Source organism: Thamnophis elegans, chromosome 7 (genome assembly GCF_009769535.1).
Source record: "Thamnophis elegans isolate rThaEle1 chromosome 7, rThaEle1.pri, whole genome shotgun sequence".
Classification (NCBI taxonomy): domain Eukaryota; kingdom Metazoa; phylum Chordata; class Lepidosauria; order Squamata; family Colubridae; genus Thamnophis; species Thamnophis elegans.
In genome coordinates this window covers 79,853,127-79,872,635 of record NC_045547.1, presented here as the reverse complement: position 1 = coordinate 79,872,635, position 19,509 = coordinate 79,853,127, and the positions used below count along the sequence as shown (strand labels likewise).

At 44.6% G+C, this 19,509-nt stretch overlaps 2 protein-coding genes across 2 annotated transcripts in view; both read left to right on the top strand.

The window, feature by feature from the left end:
* Positions 1–639, top strand: part of LAMB4 (laminin subunit beta 4) — a 59,731-nt gene extending 59,092 nt beyond the window's left edge. The window contains exon 32 of the mRNA XM_032221890.1: positions 500–639. Coding sequence (XP_032077781.1) covers positions 500–639 — 140 coding nt within the window. The remainder of the gene's footprint in view (positions 1–499) is intronic.
* An 11,649-nt stretch (positions 640–12,288) lies between these two features.
* Positions 12,289–19,509, top strand: part of LAMB1 (laminin subunit beta 1) — a 43,647-nt gene continuing 36,426 nt past the window's right edge. The window contains exons 1-2 of the mRNA XM_032221684.1: positions 12,289–12,642; positions 18,075–18,247. Of these exons, the coding sequence (XP_032077575.1) occupies positions 12,606–12,642; positions 18,075–18,247 (210 nt within the window). The 5' untranslated portion in view covers positions 12,289–12,605. The remainder of the gene's footprint in view (positions 12,643–18,074; positions 18,248–19,509) is intronic.

The window sequence follows — 19,509 nt, the reverse complement described above, 5'->3', positions numbered from 1 at the left end:
GTAAAAATAAAGCGAAAACCTAAACCTAACCCCCCCAAACCTAACCCTAAACCTAACCCTAAACCTAACCCTAAACCTAACCTTTAACCTAACCCTAAATCTAACCCTAAACCTAACCCTTAACCTAACCGCTAAACCTAACGCTAACCCTTAACCTAACGCTAAACATAACCCTAACGCTCTAAACCTAACCCTAACCCTAACCCTAAACCTAACCCTTACCTTTATGTGAATCGGCTTGCTTTAATTTTATTTTTATTTCAATTTTTAATTTTTTTCATCGCGCTGTGATGACGTCAAATGCGCGCTTTCGTCGATCGTGCTTTTGTGAACCGCGGTTTTGACGGGTCACGGGAGCCTCATCACTGGAAGCTTTCAAGATGTAGGTGTGGGGTCTCCTCCTTGGGCGGAGGTTGGACTAGATGACCTCCAAGGTCTCTTCCAAATCTGTTAATCAGTTTACCGCTGTTTACATGCCTTGCTTTGGTTATTTTTTTAGATCTGGAAAAGAAGATACAAGATCTGAACCAGATTAAACGGCAAAAAGCGGATCAGCTGAAGCAACTGGAGAATCAAGTTATCGCTATTAAAAACGAGATCGCTGAGGAATCCAACAGATACGCTACTTGTAAAAGTTAGACTCGAAGAAAATCCTGGGCGTCCTGTGGGAAATCGCTGAATACCTCTCTGTAAATGGTTTGTAATAATGATGAGCATTAGATAAGCTACGTTCAGGGGTGGGTTGCTGCCGCATTACTGGCGGTTCGGTACACAAAAATTAACCAGTGGGACAGCTTGCCACCAGACGTTGTAGGTGCTCCATCACTGGAGAATTTTATGAAGTGAGTGGACAGCATTCATCTGAAATGGTCTAGGGTCTCCTGCTCAAGCAGGGGGTTGGACTAGATGAGCTCCGAGGTCCCTTCCATCTCTGTTATTCTACAGTAAGTTCAATTTGCAGGTAAGAAGGTCCATGGTGGCCATAGCAGCATTTAAACCACTAAGTGGCAGCAGTAACTTTATAAATGCTTATTTCGTATTTTATCTCTTCCTCCTTATTGTATCTGTTTCAAATTTAAAAAAAAACAATTACATAAAATATTTTGCAACGTGGGTACTGGTTACTCTTGGCGTGAATTGAGGGGAATCAGTGGGCTGATTTACAGAAGGCTGAGCAAAATTTGTAAATAATTACAGAAAATAGGTTTCTATTTGCTAAGAAAACTTTGTGGCCCTAAATCAATTATGGGAAGATACTTTTTTCCCCACTGATTTGCAGCAGCTCAAGGATAGCTTAGTTTATTATTATTTTTTATTATTTGTTATCCAAAGACCAGTTGAAGCATGGCAAAACACATAAACACACACACAGCTACACACACACACACACCTCAGACAGTTACAGTAAGGTAGAAAGTTAAATCTATTTGTCCAGGTAGCCCATCATAGCCCATTCTGATCAACAATCACCTCCCAGTAAAAACCAAATACCATTTGATTATTATTTTAAAAAAACTACCAGAAACATAAGAATTATTCCCCAATAATAAAATTTTCACTCTTCAGTTCCTGAAAAACAGTTCGCAGTCTGCATCATCTTCAAACCTTCTCTTTTGATGCTGATGAAAAAGAACTCTTAGCTGCTATAAATTCATCAATCAAAGGATAATATAAGGTAAAGGTTCCTCTCGCAGATATGTACTAGTCGTTTCCCGACTCTAGGGGGCAGTGCTGATCTCCGTTTCAAAACCAAAGAGCCAGAGAAGACGTCTGAAGACATCTCTGTGGTCATGACTAAACACCGAAGGCGCACGGAACGCTGTTCCCTTCCCACCAAAGGTGGTTCCTATTTTTCTACTTGCATTTTTGCTTTCGAACGGCTAGTTTGGCAGAGGCTGGGACAAGGAACGGGAGCTCACTCCATTACGCAGCGCTAGGGATTCGAACCGCCGAATTGCCGACCTTTCTGATTGACAAGCCAGTGAGCCACCGTGTCCCGGAAGGATAATATAAGGGTAGCTTATTATCAAAATAATAAAGGGGAGATTAAAAATAATAATAATCTAAATGACATTAAACTCAAATTAAATAGGCATCCTTTAAAATTTGAAGCCGTTAGCCCTGCCAGGAATCTAAACCGTCAAATTCCAGAATTGGAATAAAATTACACGCAGACTGTTTGTTTATACCTCAACTCACAATAATTTACGACACTAAGTAGCTGGAATTTCCTTTCAGACGGGAAGCATGTCTTCTGCCCCAACTCTTGTTCTGACTTGGCTGATAACACAACGTCACAGTTGTCGCTTCAGACTTTGTGAGTAACGACTTTCCCATTGGCAGGCATCCTTGTGAACAATCAGATTTTATTCTTAGATTATCCCCATCACCAGAAGTAAGGGGGTGGGGGGATATTGTAAGGGTTTCCTTCCTTCGACAAGTTGTAACACTGGAAAAGTTGTTTGAGAAGAGCATTTCCTAAACAGCCAAGATATTTATTGAGTAAAGACAAAACATCCTCCGCCAGGAGATTTATCATTGTTTAATAGAGGATTTACAGCAAAAAAAAATTATAAATGCAAAAGTTAAAATAGATTTTAAAAATTCTAAACTGTCCCATAGTGAAAACAATACGATACACACAGTCACATTGGCACCAGCAGTCTTACAAAAGCAAGATATGAGGATCCAAGTTTTACCTCAGGTAATCCTCGATTTATGACCACAACAGAATCCAAAATCTCTCTTGCTAAGTGGGAGAGCTGTTAAGTGAGTTTTGACCCATTGTACGACCTTTCTTGCCGCCATCGTGAAGCGAATCGCAGCAGCTGTTAAGTTAGAAACAAGGTTGTTAAGTGAATCGGGCTTTCCCCGTCGACTTCGCTTGTCGGAAGGTCACTAAAGGGGATGACATGATCCCGGGACCATGGAACTGTCATAAATATGAGTCGGTTACTAACGTCATTGCATACATGATGTACAATGACAATAAGGGCCTTGAACTTGGTTGCCGAGCGTCTGAATTTTGATCACATGACCCTGGGGAATGCTTCAACGGTCGCAAATGTGAAAAACGGTCATAAGTTATTTTTTTCCAATTTAACTTCAAATGGTCACCGTTGCAAATCAAGGACTACTTGCACTACAGTTTTCCCATTTAAAAAAAATATGAAGGCAGAAATAACATCCTTACATATTTCTGTTCTGAAAGAATCTTCTATATCTATAAAAATGTCTGTGTGTGTTTGTGTGTGTGTGTGTGTTCCAGCATAACTCTGGAACGCCGCGAGCAATTTCAACCAAACTTGGTACACAGATGACTTACTCTCTGGAAACAAATACTGTTGGGGTCAGACACACCTAACATCCCTTGGGGTGTGTGTTCTGTTAAGATACAGACTGTTGTGCCTTCAAACGGCTTCTACTGTACTGCCTTAAAATGGCTTCTACTTTGCAGCGCAGTGGAATTTCCAGGGAAACAGCTTCAAAGCACTCCACAAGGGAGCTCCCTCCGGTATGGGGTAAAATCCAACATTAGAAGTTATGTTTCTGGCGGGCACAGGGAAAACAATTTTAACTATTTTAATTGTCGCCAAATTAGAGCTCAGGGAGATGTTGCTCTTTCCATCGCTTCTTCAGGAATTATGGTAACATTCATGGAAATAGGTAGGACAACCCATTCCGCACTTACGTTGACATCACCACTCCTAGCTAATACAGGATATTGGGATAAATAAATACATGGGCAACGCCAGGTTATCAGCTAGTTTCACATAAAAATTACAAGACCAGCAACGAAGATCAAGTGGTTCCATAGCCATAGGATGGACTGCAGTCTTCATCAGGATTTTAATAGATTTAAATATATATTTGAGGAACCAGCTAGGCCCAATTTTGATCTACGGAGCTTTAAACTGAGAGCGAACCTAAGAGATAGATCTTTTTGTTTTGAAATACAGTGTCAATTCCCATTATCTGCAGAAAATGTTAAGTTTACCGTGTTTCCCCGAAAATAAGACAGGGTCTTTCTTTTGACCCCCGAAATAAGCGCTTGGCCTTATTTTCGGGGAGGTCTTATTATTTTTAAGATGCAGGAGGCAGAGAGCATGATCACCTCACGGCTGCTGCTGTGTTGCAATATTTTCGGCGGAGGGCTTATTTTAGCACATGCGCTCAAAAGCCTGATTGGGCTTATTATCCGGGGAGGTCTTACTTTTGGGAAAACAGGGCACCCACGGAGTGATTTTGCGCCACAGGAAAGTTACGCATAGCTTTCTAGAGGAGTTACGGAAATTATAAACGATAACGCTTGCAACTTCACTGCACTGCATACGGAAAGAAAGGGATGAGACTAGAATAAACGACAAGAATACGGAATATATTGCAAATCACAACGCCATGCAGGTATTTCCCGCACTCTGTACAGGTCGTCCTCGTTGAGCGACGGTCCTGTTTAGTGACAGTTTGCAGTTACGGTGGTGATGAAAAAAGTAACTTGGTGGCAATCCTCTGGTTTGTGACCTTTGCAGGTCTGTAAAGAAAAAGAACATTTTAAAACTATCAGCACGGGTGCTATTTCACTTAGCGACCGTTGCCGGTTCCAATTTCGGTCGCTAAACAAGGACTACCTGTTAATAGAACATTGCAGTGTTATAAGTGCGATGTGCTTACTCATTAATGATCTTACTAAGTACCATTTCCAGGAAACTGCATGTATGTGTGTTATGCAGTATGCAGTAGAATGAATAAAACTGCATTCTAATTTGAATAAGTATGAATGGCCAGTTAGGAAATTTTTTATTTCATTTCTATTTTAAAGAAAAATGGAGGAATCCTACAGTTTTAAGCTGCAGTCCTCTGAACATGTCCTCATAATGACTCTTAGTGGCGTCTTTCACACACACACACACACACACCGTTTACTTTTCTTTAATCATTGTAATATGTGCATGTTTTCTTAATTGTACAGCCACTGCTATGTTATTTGAAATGGCTTATTATGCTTGACTAATAAAATGTATTTTTATAAAGTAAATTTTTTATGCATGCCAATTTTTTTTTCTAAAATTGATATTCTGTCCAAGGGATACACTATTATTTCATTTTCTTTCTTTCTTTCTTTCTTTCTTTCTTTCTTTCTTTCTTTCTTTCTCTCTCTCTCTCTCTCTCTCTCTCTCTCTCTCTCTCTCTTCCTTTCTTCTTTCTTTCTTTTTTTGATGGAAAAAAGGTGAGAAAACGCAGAGGACTTAGTATGGAAAATTCCGTGCCACAAAAGGTTAACTGGAAAATTCCATGCTGGAAAAGAGGAATTGCATGTTCCATTTGGAAGTAGCTGTACACAGATCATTCTTCTTGTTGTTGTTTTTAACAAACTAGAATTGAAAATGTCCAGGTGTTTAAGAGAATAACATAGGGAACTGTTTCTCAAGTTTGACAGTTTTAAGATGTATGGATTCAACTCCCAGCAGGTCGGAAAATTCTTGGCGTTAATGTCCACACATCTTGTTAAAACCAAAGTTGCCAAGGTTGAGAAACACTGTCATAGAGTATGCCTTTATGAAAATCTTGAAGGCCTTTTATAAAAGTGATTATAAAGTAATACAGAACAGAGCAAAACAACAGAGTTGGAAGGGACCTTAGAGGTCTTCTAGTCCAACCTCCAGCTGAATCTGAAAATTCGTTTCAGACAATAGTATGGAATTTCCTACAATGGTATTTGTTAGAAATTCTGTTTATATAAAGCACCACAGAGAGCAAACAAAGAGCACAGTCACCATGTACTTTACTGCTCAACTGTTTTAACTCTAACAGGAAACAGGAAACTATTTAGAATAAAAGAGCATAGAGTATATACTATAGATCTAAACATGTAAACACTGCCATCTACTGGCTGAATATTACTATAATTGTTACATAGAACTGAAACAAGAGAAGTGGAAAATAAGTCACTTTCCCATTCTTCTCTTCCTTCCTGCTATCTCTCTCTCCCCACTTATGACTATAACCATGTTGTTTGTATCTTTCAATTTATATTGTTTTTATTTGTTTTCTAATACAATTTGATACCTTATTAGTAACCTCAACTCACTAAGTGTTGCATCTTTTTATTCTTGATGAATGTATTTTATTCTCCTTATGTATACTGAGAATATATGCACCAGAGAAAAAAATCCTTCTGTGTCCAATCCCACTTGGCCAATAAAGAATTGTATTGTATTGTGTTGTGTTGTGTTGTATTCTATTCTATTCTATTCTATTCTATTCTATTCTATTCTATTCTGATCCTTAAGTCCTGTAAAGTAGTGGTGAAATCCAGCAGGTTCAAATTTTGAGTAGTTCAGAGAACCGGTAGCAAAAATTTTGAGTAGTTTGGAGAACCGGTAGCAGAAATTTTGAGTAGTTCAGAGAACTGGCAGCAAAAATTTTGAGTAGTTTGGAGAACCGGTAGCAGAAATTTTGAGTAATTTGGAGAACCGGTAGTGGAAATTTTGAGTAGTTCAGAGAATCAGTAGTGGAAATTTTGAGTAGTTTGGAGAACCATTAGTGGAAATTTTGAGTAGTTCAGAGAACCGGTAGCAGAAATTTTGAGTAGTTTGGAGAACCGGTAGCAGAAATTTTTAGTAGTTCAGAGAACCGGTAGCAGAAATTTTGAGTAATTTGGAGAACCAGTAGTGGAAATTTTGAGTAGTTCAGAGAATCAGTAGTGGAAATTTTGAGTAATTTGGAGAACCAGTAGTGGAAATTTTGAGTAGTTCAGAGAATCAGTAGTGGAAATTTTGAGTAGTTTGGAGAACCATTAGTGGAAATTTTGAGTAGTTCGGAGAACCGGCAGCAAAAATTTTGAGTAGTTTGGAGAACCGGTAGCAGAAAGTTTGAGTAGTTCAGAGAACCGGTAGCAAAAATTTTGAGTAGTTTGGAGAACCGGTAGCAAAAATTTTGAGTAGTTTGGAGAACCGGTAGCAGAAATTTTGAGTAGTTTGGAGAACCGGTAGTGGAAAATTTGAGTAGTTCAGAGAACCATTAGTGAAAATTTTGAGTAGTTCGGAGAACCAGTAGCAAAAATTTTGAGTAGTTTGGAGAACCGGTAGCAAAAATTTTGAGTAGTTTGGAGAACCGGTAGCAGAAATTTTGAGTAGTTTGGAGAACCGGTAGTGGAAATTTTGAGTAGTTTGGAGAACCATTAGTGGAAATTTTGAGTAGTTTGGAGAACCGGTAGTGGAAATTTTAAGTAGTTCAGAGAACCGATAGTGGAAATTTTAAGTAGTTCGGAGAACCGGTAGCGGAAATTTTGAGTAGTTCGGAGAACTGGTAGTGAAAATTTTGAGTAGTTTGGAGAACTGGTAGTAGGAATTTTGAGTAGTTCAGAGAACCGGCAGCAGGAATTTTGAGTAGTTTGGAGAACCGGCAAATGTCACCTCTGGCTGGCCCCGGAGTGGGGTGGGAATGGAGATTTTGCAGTATCCTTCCCCTGCCACGCCCAACAAGTCTCGCCCAACAAGCCATGCCATGCCCACCAAGCCACACCTATAGAACCAGTAGTAAAAAAAATTGAATTTCACCACCGCTGTAAAGGTTATTGTGTCCTTTTCTGGATAGGACCACTGGTTCCAAACCGACAAACACTGTGTGTGTGTCTGTGTGTGTGTTTTTTCCTGCCTGTGATGTTTTTAAAAAGACTGCATTTCCCCCCCCCCCAACCCCCAAAAGCTCCCCATTCTCATGACCTTTCAGGTGCTCCAAAATTTTGGAAACCTCCCTGTTAAAAAGATTTTCTGAACACCTGGTGTTAGTTATCTCGGTCTTCTTTCTCTAAAAGGATCCACAACTCTCTCTCTCTCTCCCTCCCTCCCTCCCTCTCTCTCTCTCTCTCTCTCTATTATAAATCTTTCTCTCCCAGCCAATTCCCAGAAAGCACCAATAATCCCAGCGGGAGGCAATCGCTTTCATCTTGCATTTGGGGAGGGCGGGGCGGGGGGGCATACTCACCAACATTTATTTACCGGTGTGTCGCTTCTCCCCTGGCAAATATTTTAACCTCGGCTGCCTAATGATTAAACTGCTTGGCCTGTTTTAGGAGCCCAGAGGGTTTAATCATTAGGTCAGGAAAACTAAAGAAACTCTCAGAAAAGTTGAGAATAGCAGCTGGACAGACCCTTCCTCCCTCCCCCCCCCAACCCAGGCCTACATTCCCCAACTGATTGATGGAGAAATCGGACACTGTTTCCCCCCCCCCGGAGGTAATAAATTGACTTCCCTCCACCATTTTTCCCTCCTCCTTCCCAAAAGTCCAGGGACAGGGAGTTGAGAAACTTTCTGGACTAATGTTCAAAGGATCCACAAACGCAGAACAACAGAGTTGGAAGGGACCTTGGAGGTCTTCTAGTCCAACCCTCTGCTTAAGCAGGAGACCCTGCCATCGCGATGACGAACCTATGGGATGGAGAGCCCTCTCTGCGGGCATGCGAGCCATCGCCCGAGCTCAGCTTCACCACGCATGCGCGCATGCACCTCCTGCCGGCCAGCTGGTTTTCGGGCCTCTGTCACGCACGCATGGAGGGTGGGGCTCATGCAGGAGATGCGCACATATGTGGGGGGGGCAGGGTGCACATGTGAGGGTGACGCGTGCATGCACAGTCAGCCTCTTGCCCCAACAATCGGGGTCCTCATTTTAGTGACCTTGGAAGGATGGAAGGTTGAGTCAGCCTTGAGCCAGTCAGGATCAAACTCCTGGCGGTGGGCCGAGTCAGCCTGCAATACTGCATTCTCGCCACTGTGCCACAAGGAAGTAGAATGAGAAAGGGAATATCAGAGAAGGAAAGAAGGAAGGAAGGAAGGAAGGAAGGAAGGAAGGAAGGAAGGGCAATAGCGCTTAGACTTATATACCACTTCACAGTGCTTTTACAGCCCTCTCTAAGCAGTTTACAGAGTCAGCCTCTTGCCCCAACAATCTGGGTCCTCATTTTAGTGACCTTGGAAGGATGGAAGGCGGAGTCAGCCTTGAGCCGGTCAGGATCGAACTGCTGGCAGTGGGCAGAGTCAGCCTGCAATACTGCATTCTCACCACTGTGCCACAAGGAAGGGGAATGAGAAAGGGAATAAGAGAGAAGGAAGGGAGGGAGGGAGGGAGGGAGGAAGGAAGGAAGGAAGGAAGGAAGGAAAGGCAATAGCACTTAGACTTATATACCACTTCTCAGTTCTTCGCATCCCTCTCTAAGCAGTTTACAAGCAGTTTACAGAGTCAGCCTCTTGCCCCAACAATCTGGGTCCTCATTTTAGTGACCTTGGAAGGATGGAAGGCTGAGTCAGCCTTGAGCCGGTCAGGATTGAACTCCTGGCAGTGGGCAGAGTCAGCCTGCAATACTGCATTCTCACCACTGTGCCACAAGGAAGGGGAATGAGAAAGGGAATAAGAGAGAAGGAAGGGAGGGAGGGAGGGAGGGAGGGAGGAAGGAAGGAAGGAAGGAAGGAAGGAAGGAAGGAAGGAAGGAAGGAAGGAAGGAAAAAAGGAAGGAAAAAAGGAAGGGCAATAGCGCTTAGACTTATATACCGCTTCTCAGTTCTTCGCATCCCTCTCTAAGCAGTTTAGAGAGTCAGCCTCTTGCCCCAACAATATGGGTCCTCATTTTAGTGACCTTGGAAGGATGGAAGGCCGAGTCAAGGTCATAAAACGGGAAAAAACCCACGGAACAAAAGGACTCATTCAGCCGCAACAATGCCGGACACAATTGTCGAAGATTCCCCTATGACTTTAAAATTAACTAATAAAGTGGACAAACACCTTTTTAAATTCCCATGGGGAGAATCTGGCAGCTCGTTTTGCCGTGTTCAGAATAAATGTGGCCCAGCCTTTGAAACGCTGAAATAGTGCGAAATGCTGCGAAGTTTTCAGACGTTGCTGGCCTTCGTTAGGCGGCTGGAGCCGAAGAAAAACCAATATTTTGCGCCTTTTTTTAAAAAAAGTGGGCCTTTACGGAACCCTTTCAAGATATTTCAGGCTTAGAGAAGGTCGTGTTAATTTCCCGTGACATTCTTAAGAGGGCTATTGATTAGTTTTTGCTGTGTTTTGCTATTTCCCTGAGTGGTTTAAAAGTCTTTGGAGTTTTGTTCCATGACTCACCGACCTCACAAATGTTAAGGCCGGGACAATGGTCGATCACCCATCCTCCACCCCCCCACCCCCAGACTATTCACAACCAACAACTCCTGGAGTCAGTGTAACCTAACTAGCTGAGTGTGTTTGAAGGAGTCGTCTTACAATGCTGTTTTTCAACTACGGCTGCTTTAAGCTCTTATTTAAATGCCGGGTTACCGTATCGCCTTGCAGAGAAGATGCTGAAGATAAGGAGAGCCTTTTCGTCCATCCAGGGGTATTCGCAGGGGAAAGTTGAAATAAAGAAGAATATCTGTAGCTCAGGGATGAAACGAGGGGCCCTGGGTGCTCTCTGAGCTTGGTGGTTTTCTTGCAGACGTTTCATTACCAATCTAGGTAACACCATCAGTTTTGGGAAGGGAAGGGGTTAGCAGGGAGGAGGAAGAGGAGGAGGATGACGACTGTGGGGTCCTTGGTGCTCTCTGAGCTTGGTGGTTTTCTTGCAGACATTTCATTACCCAATTAGGTAAGATCATCAGTGTTAGAAGGGAATAGGGTGTGGAAAGGAGGAGGAGGAGGAGGAGGAGGAGGAAGAAGAAGAAGAAGAAGAGGAGGAGGAGGATTGTTGGGCTGTTGGTGCCCTCTGAGCTTGGCTGTTTTCTTGCAGACATTTCATTACCCAATTAGGTAACATCATCAGTGTTAGAAGGGAATAGTCTGTGGAAAGGAGGAGGAGGAGGAGGAGGAGGAGGAGGAGGAAGAAGAAGAAGAGGAGGAGGAGGAGGATTGTTGGGCCGTTGGTGCCCTCTGAGCTTGGCTGTTTTCTTGCAGACATTTCATTACCCAATTAGGTAACATCATCAATGCTAGAAGGGAATAGTGTGTGGAAAGGAGGAGGAGGAGGAGGAGGAGGAGGAGGAGGAGGAGGAGGAGGAGGAGGAGGAGGAGGAGGAGGAGGAGGAGGAGGAGGAGGAGGAGGAGGACGACTTGTAGGGTCCTTGGTGCTCTCTGAGCTTGGTTGTTTTCTTGCAGACATTTCATTACCCAACTAGGTAACATCATCAGTGCTAGTAAGGAGAAAAACCAAACTCCTTATTAGCCCTGATAATGTTGTTTAGTTTGGCAATGAAATGTCTATATAAAAACAACCCAGCTTAAAGAGCAGCAAGTCAAAACTTCTCAAAACCTCTTTGGTGGCTCCTCGTTTTACCCTCCTTGGAAGGACGGAAGGCTGAGTCCACCTTGAGCCTGGTGAGATTCAAACTGCCAAATTGCAGGCAGCCGGCAGTCAGCAGAAGTAGCCTGCAGTACTGCACTCTCACCACTGCGCCATAACCAAGGCTCATAACCACCTCATGATTCTCCTCACCTCCACAGCGATCCCCTTAACAATTGTAGCAAAGAAGGTTGCAAAAATCAGATGTGATTCACTTAACGACGGCCTTGCTTAGCAACAGAAACCGTGGTCCCAACTGGGTTCATAAATCAGGGCTACCTGATTTATTACCCTATCTGTGCCTGCAATATCCAGATGGCCACTAGTGGGCAGCGAAGAAGAAACCCACTTGCTCTTTGCTGCCACCTAAGGGCCATGCAGAATTTTGCAATCCAGATTGACTTACCCCAAAAGAACGGCTGTTTTTCCTTTGGTCTCCCCTGTATGCCCAAGGGACAGAACACTTGCGTGCACTTTACACAAGCGTGTAACCATAAAATACCACTCGGCGGAAGAATTCTTTCCCACTCCAGAGCCTACAATCACATCACAGCATTCCCAAAAATTGGTTTTATCCCTCCCCACCTCCCCCCACATCTTACACAGTGCTTTAAGCCTTGGAAGCCTCCTCTGAAAGCCCCTCCCCATAAATTTAAGCCCCAGACTTAATCCCCAAATAGAACCCAGAATCCTAGGGCAGGGGAGGGACCTTAGAGGTCTTCTAGTCCAACCCCATCCAAAGCCATCCCTGGATCTTGGGTTGAGAGCGTTGAGCCATGGGTGCTGCCTTTGGGGGGAGGGAGGAGGAAGGGAAATATCAGTGTCCTCAGCACCCACCCACCCCGCGGGAATAAAGGACCCCTCCACCTAGCCCCCACCCCCACCCGTCCCACGGGCTGAGTCTCCCACTCTCTCCTCTCCGGATGCTGCTCCACTTCCCCCTGCCCAGCCTTAGCGCTTGCGTGGTAGGTAGAGCCTCCCCCCCCAACACATCCCACCCACCCACATTCCCCCCTCCCTCCTGGCCGCGAGGGGAGGCTCCTTCCTCTCCCACTCTCTCTCTCTCTGTCTCTCAGCAGCGGCGGCCGCCAGAAGAGACGCGAGGTCGGAGCTCGCGGGGGGCTCAGAAGGCGCTCCGGGTCGTTGTAGGGAGAAAAGACCCCTTAAAACGACCCCTTTTAAAAAAGCCAGTGTTGTAAAGCGGAGCTTCGGAGAGAAGGGAAGCGCCTTTCTTTTCTTTTTCTTTTTCCCCCTTTTTTTCCTTCTCCTCCTCCCAGCCTGTCCCGCCGAAGCCCCGCGATGGGAGTTTTCCAGGTGTCCCTCGGCTGTTTCCTAGGTAATGAAGCACGTTTTGGAAAAGGGGTTTCTTTGCCTTGGGGTTTTATTTAGGGCGGGGGGCGGTGGTGGGAGATACTCGGGGGGGGGGGAGACAAAATATATCTATATTCCCCTGGCTTAGAAAGAATTTGGGGATCGTGGAATCTTCTCTCTGTCTCTCTTTTCTTTCTCTCTTTCTCTCTCCCCTTCCCTCTCTTTCTGTCCCCCCACCCTCTCTCTCTCCTCCTTCTCTCTCTTTCTCTCTCCCCTTCCCTCTCTTTCTGTCCCCCCACCCTCTCTCTCTCCTCCTTCTCTCTCTTTCTCTCTCCCCTTCCCTCTCTTTCTGTCCCCCCCACCCTCCCTCTCTTCTTCCTCTCTCATTTTCTCTTACTTTTCCTCTCTTTTCGTTTCCCCTTCCCTCTCTTTCTGTGCCCGCACCCTCTCTCTCTTCTCCCTTACTTTCTTTTTTTCTTTTTCTTTCGCTCTTTTCTCTCTCTCCCCCCACCCTCTCTCTACTCTGTCTTTCTCTCTCTCTTTTTCTCTCTCCCCTTCCCTCTCTTTCTGTCCCTCCACCATCTCTCTTCTCCCTCTCTCATTTTCTCTTACTTTTCCTCTCTCTTTTCGTCTCCCCTTCCCTCTCTTTCTGTTCCCCATCCTCTCTCTTTCTCTTACTTTCTCTTTTTCTCTCTCTCTCCCCTTCCCTCTCTTTCTGTCCGCTCCCCACTCTCCCTCTTCCCCCCTCTCTCTTCCTCTTCCTCTCTTTTCCTCTCCCTTTCCCTCTCTTTCTGTTCACCCCACCCTCTCTCTCTTCTCCTTCTCTCACTTTCTCTTACTTTTCCTCTCTTTCTCCCTTCCCTCTCTTTTTCTCTCCTCCACCCCCTCTCTCCTTCCTCCTTCCCTCCCTTACTTTCTTTCTCTCTTTCTTTCTCTCTTTTCTCCCTACCCCCCTCTCTCTACTCCCCGTCTCTTTCTCCTTTTCTCTCTCCCCTTCCTCTCTTTCCCTTTCTCTCCTAGCTTCCTCTCTTTCCTTCTCCTTTTTTCCCTCCCTCCCTCTCGTTCCCCCTCTTTTCTCCCTTCCTCTCCTCCTTTCTGTTTTTTTCTTTCTCCCTCCCTCTCCCTCCTCCGTTCCTCTCTTCCTTTCTCTATTTTCTCTCCCCCTCTCTCTTTCTCTCTCCTCCACCCTCTCTCTCTTTCGGCCGCTCAAAACTTTTAGGGGAGTTGGGGAAAGCACGGGTTTTTAGGAGGGTGGGCGGGCAGGAGGCGCTGCAAAGCGAGGGTTTGGGGGAGGGGAGGGGGGGGTCCATGGGGCTTGGAAGCAGCGACGCTGCCCCGGATTTCTTTGCAGACGTTTCTTTCGGCCCTTGTATGGCGATATGCAGGCTCTTTGGGGCGCAGACCCCTTCGCTCCCCGTGCCCCTCCCCAGCTAAGGGTCTTGTGCCTGGAGGGGGCTTTCTTGAGATCGTGAATGCCTTTGGGATCGAAGGGGATCCCTTCCCGGCTTGTTCATTGCAACCGTTTCATTCAGGGCGAAGTTTGTGGATTTGGGCGGCGTTGCGAAATCGGATGCTGGAACCGCCAAACATGTCCAGGAGGGAGACCCTCCCTCCCTCCCTCCCCCCCAAAAAGATAAACCTCTCCGGCCTAAGGAATCCCAGGGGCTTCCGAAAAGGGCCGTTGGGAAACTCGCCCAGGTTTCGCAACGCCTCCGTCGCTCTTTGCATCAGGAGCGAGCCTGGCCCTGGGGAAGGGAAGTGACCGTCGGAGGCAGGGAAAGGAAGATCCCAAGGGATCCGGGCACCCCATCCAGACGGTCAGAAGTCTTGGGATCGGATCTGTTGGCGACGGGGGGAGGGGGGGATCTCAGACACGAGGCCGGCGTCTAAACTAGGCTGCGTTGTTTCGCCGGGTCACATAATACATGTGGGAATAGGCTTTGTTTGTTTGTTTATTTATTTATTGTCCGTCCGTCCATCCATCATCTACAGAATCTATCTATGTCTGTCTGTCCATCCGTCTATCTGTCTATCTATCTATTATCCATCCATCCATCCGTCCATCCATCCATCCATCCATCCTTTACAGTATCTATCATCTACAGTATCTTTCTATCTATCCATCCATCCATCCATCCATCATCTACAGTATCTATCTATCTACCTACCTACCTACCTACCTACCTACCTATCTATCTATCCATTCATCCATCGATCCATCTATCATCTACAGTATCTATCTATCTACCTACCTATCTATCTATCCATCCATCCATCCATCCATCCATCCATCCATCCATCCATGCATCCATCCTTTATAGTATCTATCATCTACAGTATCTATATCTCTGTTTGTCTGACCGTCTGTCTGTCTATCTATCTATCTATCTATCTATCTATCTATCTATCTATCCATCCATCCATCCATCCATCCATCCATCCATCCATCCATCCTTTACAGTATCTATCATATACAGTATCTATCTATATCTGTCTGTCTGTACTTTTATCTATCTATCTGTCTGTCTGTCTATCTATCTATCTTTTCCTCTCCCTTTCCCTCTCTTTCTGTTCACCCCACCCTCTCTCTCTTCTCCTTCTCTCACTTTCTCTTACTTTTCCTCTCTTTCTCCCTTCCCTCTCTTTTTCTCTCCTCCACCCCCTCTCTCCTTCCTCCTTCCCTCCCTTACTTTCTTTCTCTCTTTCTTTCTCTCTTTTCTCCCTACCCCCCTCTCTCTACTCCCCGTCTCTTTCTCCTTTTCTCTCTCCCCTTCCTCTCTTTCCCTTTCTCTCCTAGCTTCCTCTCTTTCCTTCTCCTTTTTTCCCTCCCTCCCTCTCGTTCCCCCTCTTTTCTCCCTTCCTCTCCTCCTTTCTGTTTTTTTCTTTCTCCCTCCCTCTCCCTCCTCCGTTCCTCTCTTCCTTTCTCTATTTTCTCTCCCCCTCTCTCTTTCTCTCTCCTCCACCCTCTCTCTCTTTCGGCCGCTCAAAACTTTGGACCCAGATTGTTGGGGGCAATATGCTGACTCTCTGTAAACCGCTTAGAGAGGCCTGAAAGGCCTATGAAGCGGTATATAAGTCTACTGCTATTGCTATTGCTATCTATCTATTTATCTATCTACCTATATCTATTCTATCCATCCATCATTTACAGTATCTATCATCTACAGTATCTATATTTATCTATCTATTATCTATTTATTATCTATCTAATCTATCTATCTATCTATCTATCTATCTATCTATCTATTATCTATACATCCATCCATCATTTATAGTATCTATCATTTACAGTATCTATCTATCTATCTATCTATCTATCTATCTATCTATCTATCTATCTATCTAATCTAATCTAATCTATTTATCTGTCTGTCTGTCAGTCTGTCCGTCTGCCCGTCTGCCCGCCCATCCATCCATCCATCCATCCATCCATCCATCCATCCATCCATCCATCCAGTCACATTTATGTAGCATATAATAGAGGTGGAGAGCCGCATGCAAGGCAATTTCATTTACACCGATGCCGATTAATGTACATTCAATACAGCTAATTGCAGTCTTAAGATCCAGCCTGCGAATATCTCAACTTCCGCTAGATGGCAGCAAGTGGTTCTATGACGCCTCCCCCCCCTAGTGGTGGCCTGGAGTTTTGCAGCCCACGTCTGATCTCTTTTTACCTTTTTTGGAAGCAAGCTCGGATCAGTGAATCTCGGGTTATTTTTTTTAAAGCGATTTTAAAAGATTCATTAAAACTTTTATAGAGAAGCGATCCAGCTATTAAAATCTCCAGCTCTGAGGGTCGACAACCGCGAGGAATGATCTTCTGTGCGTGAATCCGTTTTGGAATACAGCAAACTTGCTTCGGAGTTAATTGTAGGATCGGTTTGCAAATGATTGACAACTGAGGTTGTAACTCCTGCATGCTCTCTCCCCACGGGATACCCTTTGTTTTCTTACACACTGAGTTGCTGCTGTGCATCTTTGCAGTGAAGAAATAGCAAAGAAAGAGTTAAGAAAGGAAAGAAATGGGATTTGAGAAGGGATGCTGTTCTGACCCCCTCCTCCATCCAGTAACAAATGCCGAGACAAGCTTAACTGGAATGTACTTTAATAGCAAAGAACCAAAACCTCGGTGGCTGAAAGCCAAGCATAACAAACAGATAAGGACCTTGGCAGCAACTAAGACAAACTCGGAAAGCAATAAATACAGATAAGGCTTGGCAGCAATCCAGCCTGTCAAGCTCACACAAAGTTCTCCGACATTCAATCCTGCGTTGACTTCTGCAAAGAGGGCCGTGTGCACAAGTAGCTTTTTATAGTCTGGAGAGGAGCCTAATGACCACCAGCTGAGTACAATCACCTCCTGTAATTGCGTAATTGTTCCTGATGCCTAGTAGCTCTTCGATGGCGTGCATCCAGGAACAACTCACTACTGGCCTCCGGCTCACACTCCCTTGTCTCCTCCCCACTGGTCCAAGGCTCAGGTGCCTCCTGGTGGCCAATCAGCCTCTCTGCGCCCTGCTCAGAGTCGGAACCCTGTCCAAGGTCCTCCACATCCTCCAGAGCCGACTCAGAGGGCCCCTCACTGTTGGAGTCTGGCAGCAGCTCCAACGGCTCCTGCTGGCCACAACAGGATGCTATGAGTGGTTTGCATCAGAAAGGGGTGACTTTTGAATTTTGACCGGGGGGGTGACTTCAAAGTAGATCCAAACCCTACAAAATAACCCAATCTGGTTTAGATCTGGGTGGTTCAAGACAAGAGTTCAAGCAATCGGAATAGAGCTGGAAGGGGACCTGTTGTGGCTCAGCAGGAGCTGTTGGAGCTGCCACCAGACAAAAGAATGTTACTCTGCTGTCTTTACTTAGTTTTCCAAAGTATTAGTTTGGGTATTGTTGCTGTTGTTAGTTGTCATGTCCAACCCATCGTGACCCCATGGACAACGTTCCTCCAGGCCTTCCTGCCCTCCACCATCCTCTGGAGTCCATTTAAGCTCAGGCCGACTGCTTTGGTGACTCCATCCAGCCATCTCCTTCTCTGCCGTCCCCTTCTTCTTCTTTTGCCCTCCATCGTTTCCAGCATGAGGCTGTTCTCCAGGGAGTCCTTCTTCCTTCTCATTAGGTGGCCAAAGGATTTGAGTTTCCTCTTCAGGATCTGGTCTTCTAAAGAGCAGCCAGGGTTGATCTCCTCTAGGACTGACCGGTTGGATGGCCTTGCAGTCCAAGGGACTCAATGCAGGAGTCTTCTCCAGCACCAGAGTTCAAAGGCCTCCATTCTTTGGCGCTCAGCCTTCCTTATGGTCCAACTTTCACAGCCATCCATTGCGACCGGGAAAACCACAGCCTTGACTAGACACACTTTTGTTGGCAGGGTGATGTCTCTGCTTTTTAGTATGGAGGGGAATTTAATCCCCCCCTAATGAAATCAATGCTTTCTTCTTTTGACCCTCTTTATTTCAGGTCTCTGGGCCTTCGTAGCAGGTCAAGGGCCAGAATACAGCTATGGGTGTGCAGAAGGCAGTTGCTATCCAGCAACAGGGGACTTGCTGATTGGCCGAGCCAACAAACTCACCGTCACCTCCACCTGCGGACTTCACAAACCTGACCCATTCTGCATTGTCAGCCACCTGCAGGTAAGGCAAAAGAGGCAGCTGTAGAGGAGGGTTTACTGGGAAACGCAGGTAATTCTTCTCCCACCCACCCCATTTTTTTTATAAATGTATCAAATCGATGCGTGAACAGTGTGACATCTGAGTGTCCTATATTCCAATACAAATACAACTAACAAAGTTAATCATAATTGTTGCATTCAATAAACATATATTTCTAGTAAATAATACCCATTTGTCTTAGGTTGCAATCTATCATTGTTCAGTTATTCCACGTTTTCTCTTGTTACTGCTTTCGTTTTGGTATATAAAAATGTATACGTTGCTATTCCCCCTTCTCTTATTTCTGTCACCTATTCTAGGTTTTAATCATATCACCCTTTGTTAAAAGGCTTCTCCTTTCTTTCCTTTCTAAGTTCTAAATTGTGTCACCTACCTAAAAGAAAAGAAAAGGAGAGAGAGAGAGATAGGGAGAAGGAAATCAGAACAACAACGTGAAAGAAAAGAAATCATCTATCCATCATCTCTTACCCACTTAAATACTTTTAATTGCATGCTTTAAGAGAAAGAGAAGGAAAAGGAAATCAAAACAATGAAATAATAATAATAATAATAATAATAATAATCCATTGGAATTTGTGCAAAAATTATAATATTAAAACAGCAACAAACTGGTGGGAACATCAGCCTGAAAAAGTCACCGAAAATCAGATGGTCAAGATCTTGTGGGATTTCCATATAGAAACGGACAAAATACTGACGCATAATACACCAGACATCACACTGGTTGAGAAAAATAAGATCACAATCATAGACATCGCAATACCAGGTGATAGCAGGGTCGCCGAGAAGGAACATGAAAAAATCACAAAATACCAGGACTTAAAAATGGAAATTCAACGACTATGGCACAAACCAGCAGTGGTAATTCCAGTGGTAATTGGCACACTGGGTGCCATTCCAAAAGCACTGGAATTACATTTAAAACAGTTAAAAATTGACAAAATCACCATCAGTCAAATGCAAAAAGCCGCACTGCTTGGATCTGCACGCATATTACGAAAATACATTATGACGTCCTAGGCCCCTGGGTGGGGCCCGACTAGTAACCAATGCCAAATCCGGCGAAACAACTGGCCGCTGTGATACAATTCTGTTGTTGCAAATAATAATAATAATAATAATAATAATAATAATAATAATAATAATAATAATAATAATAAACAACCCAGGATAAAATGATGCAAATTATTTGACAGAGACATCTCGCTCCTCTCCAAAACTTC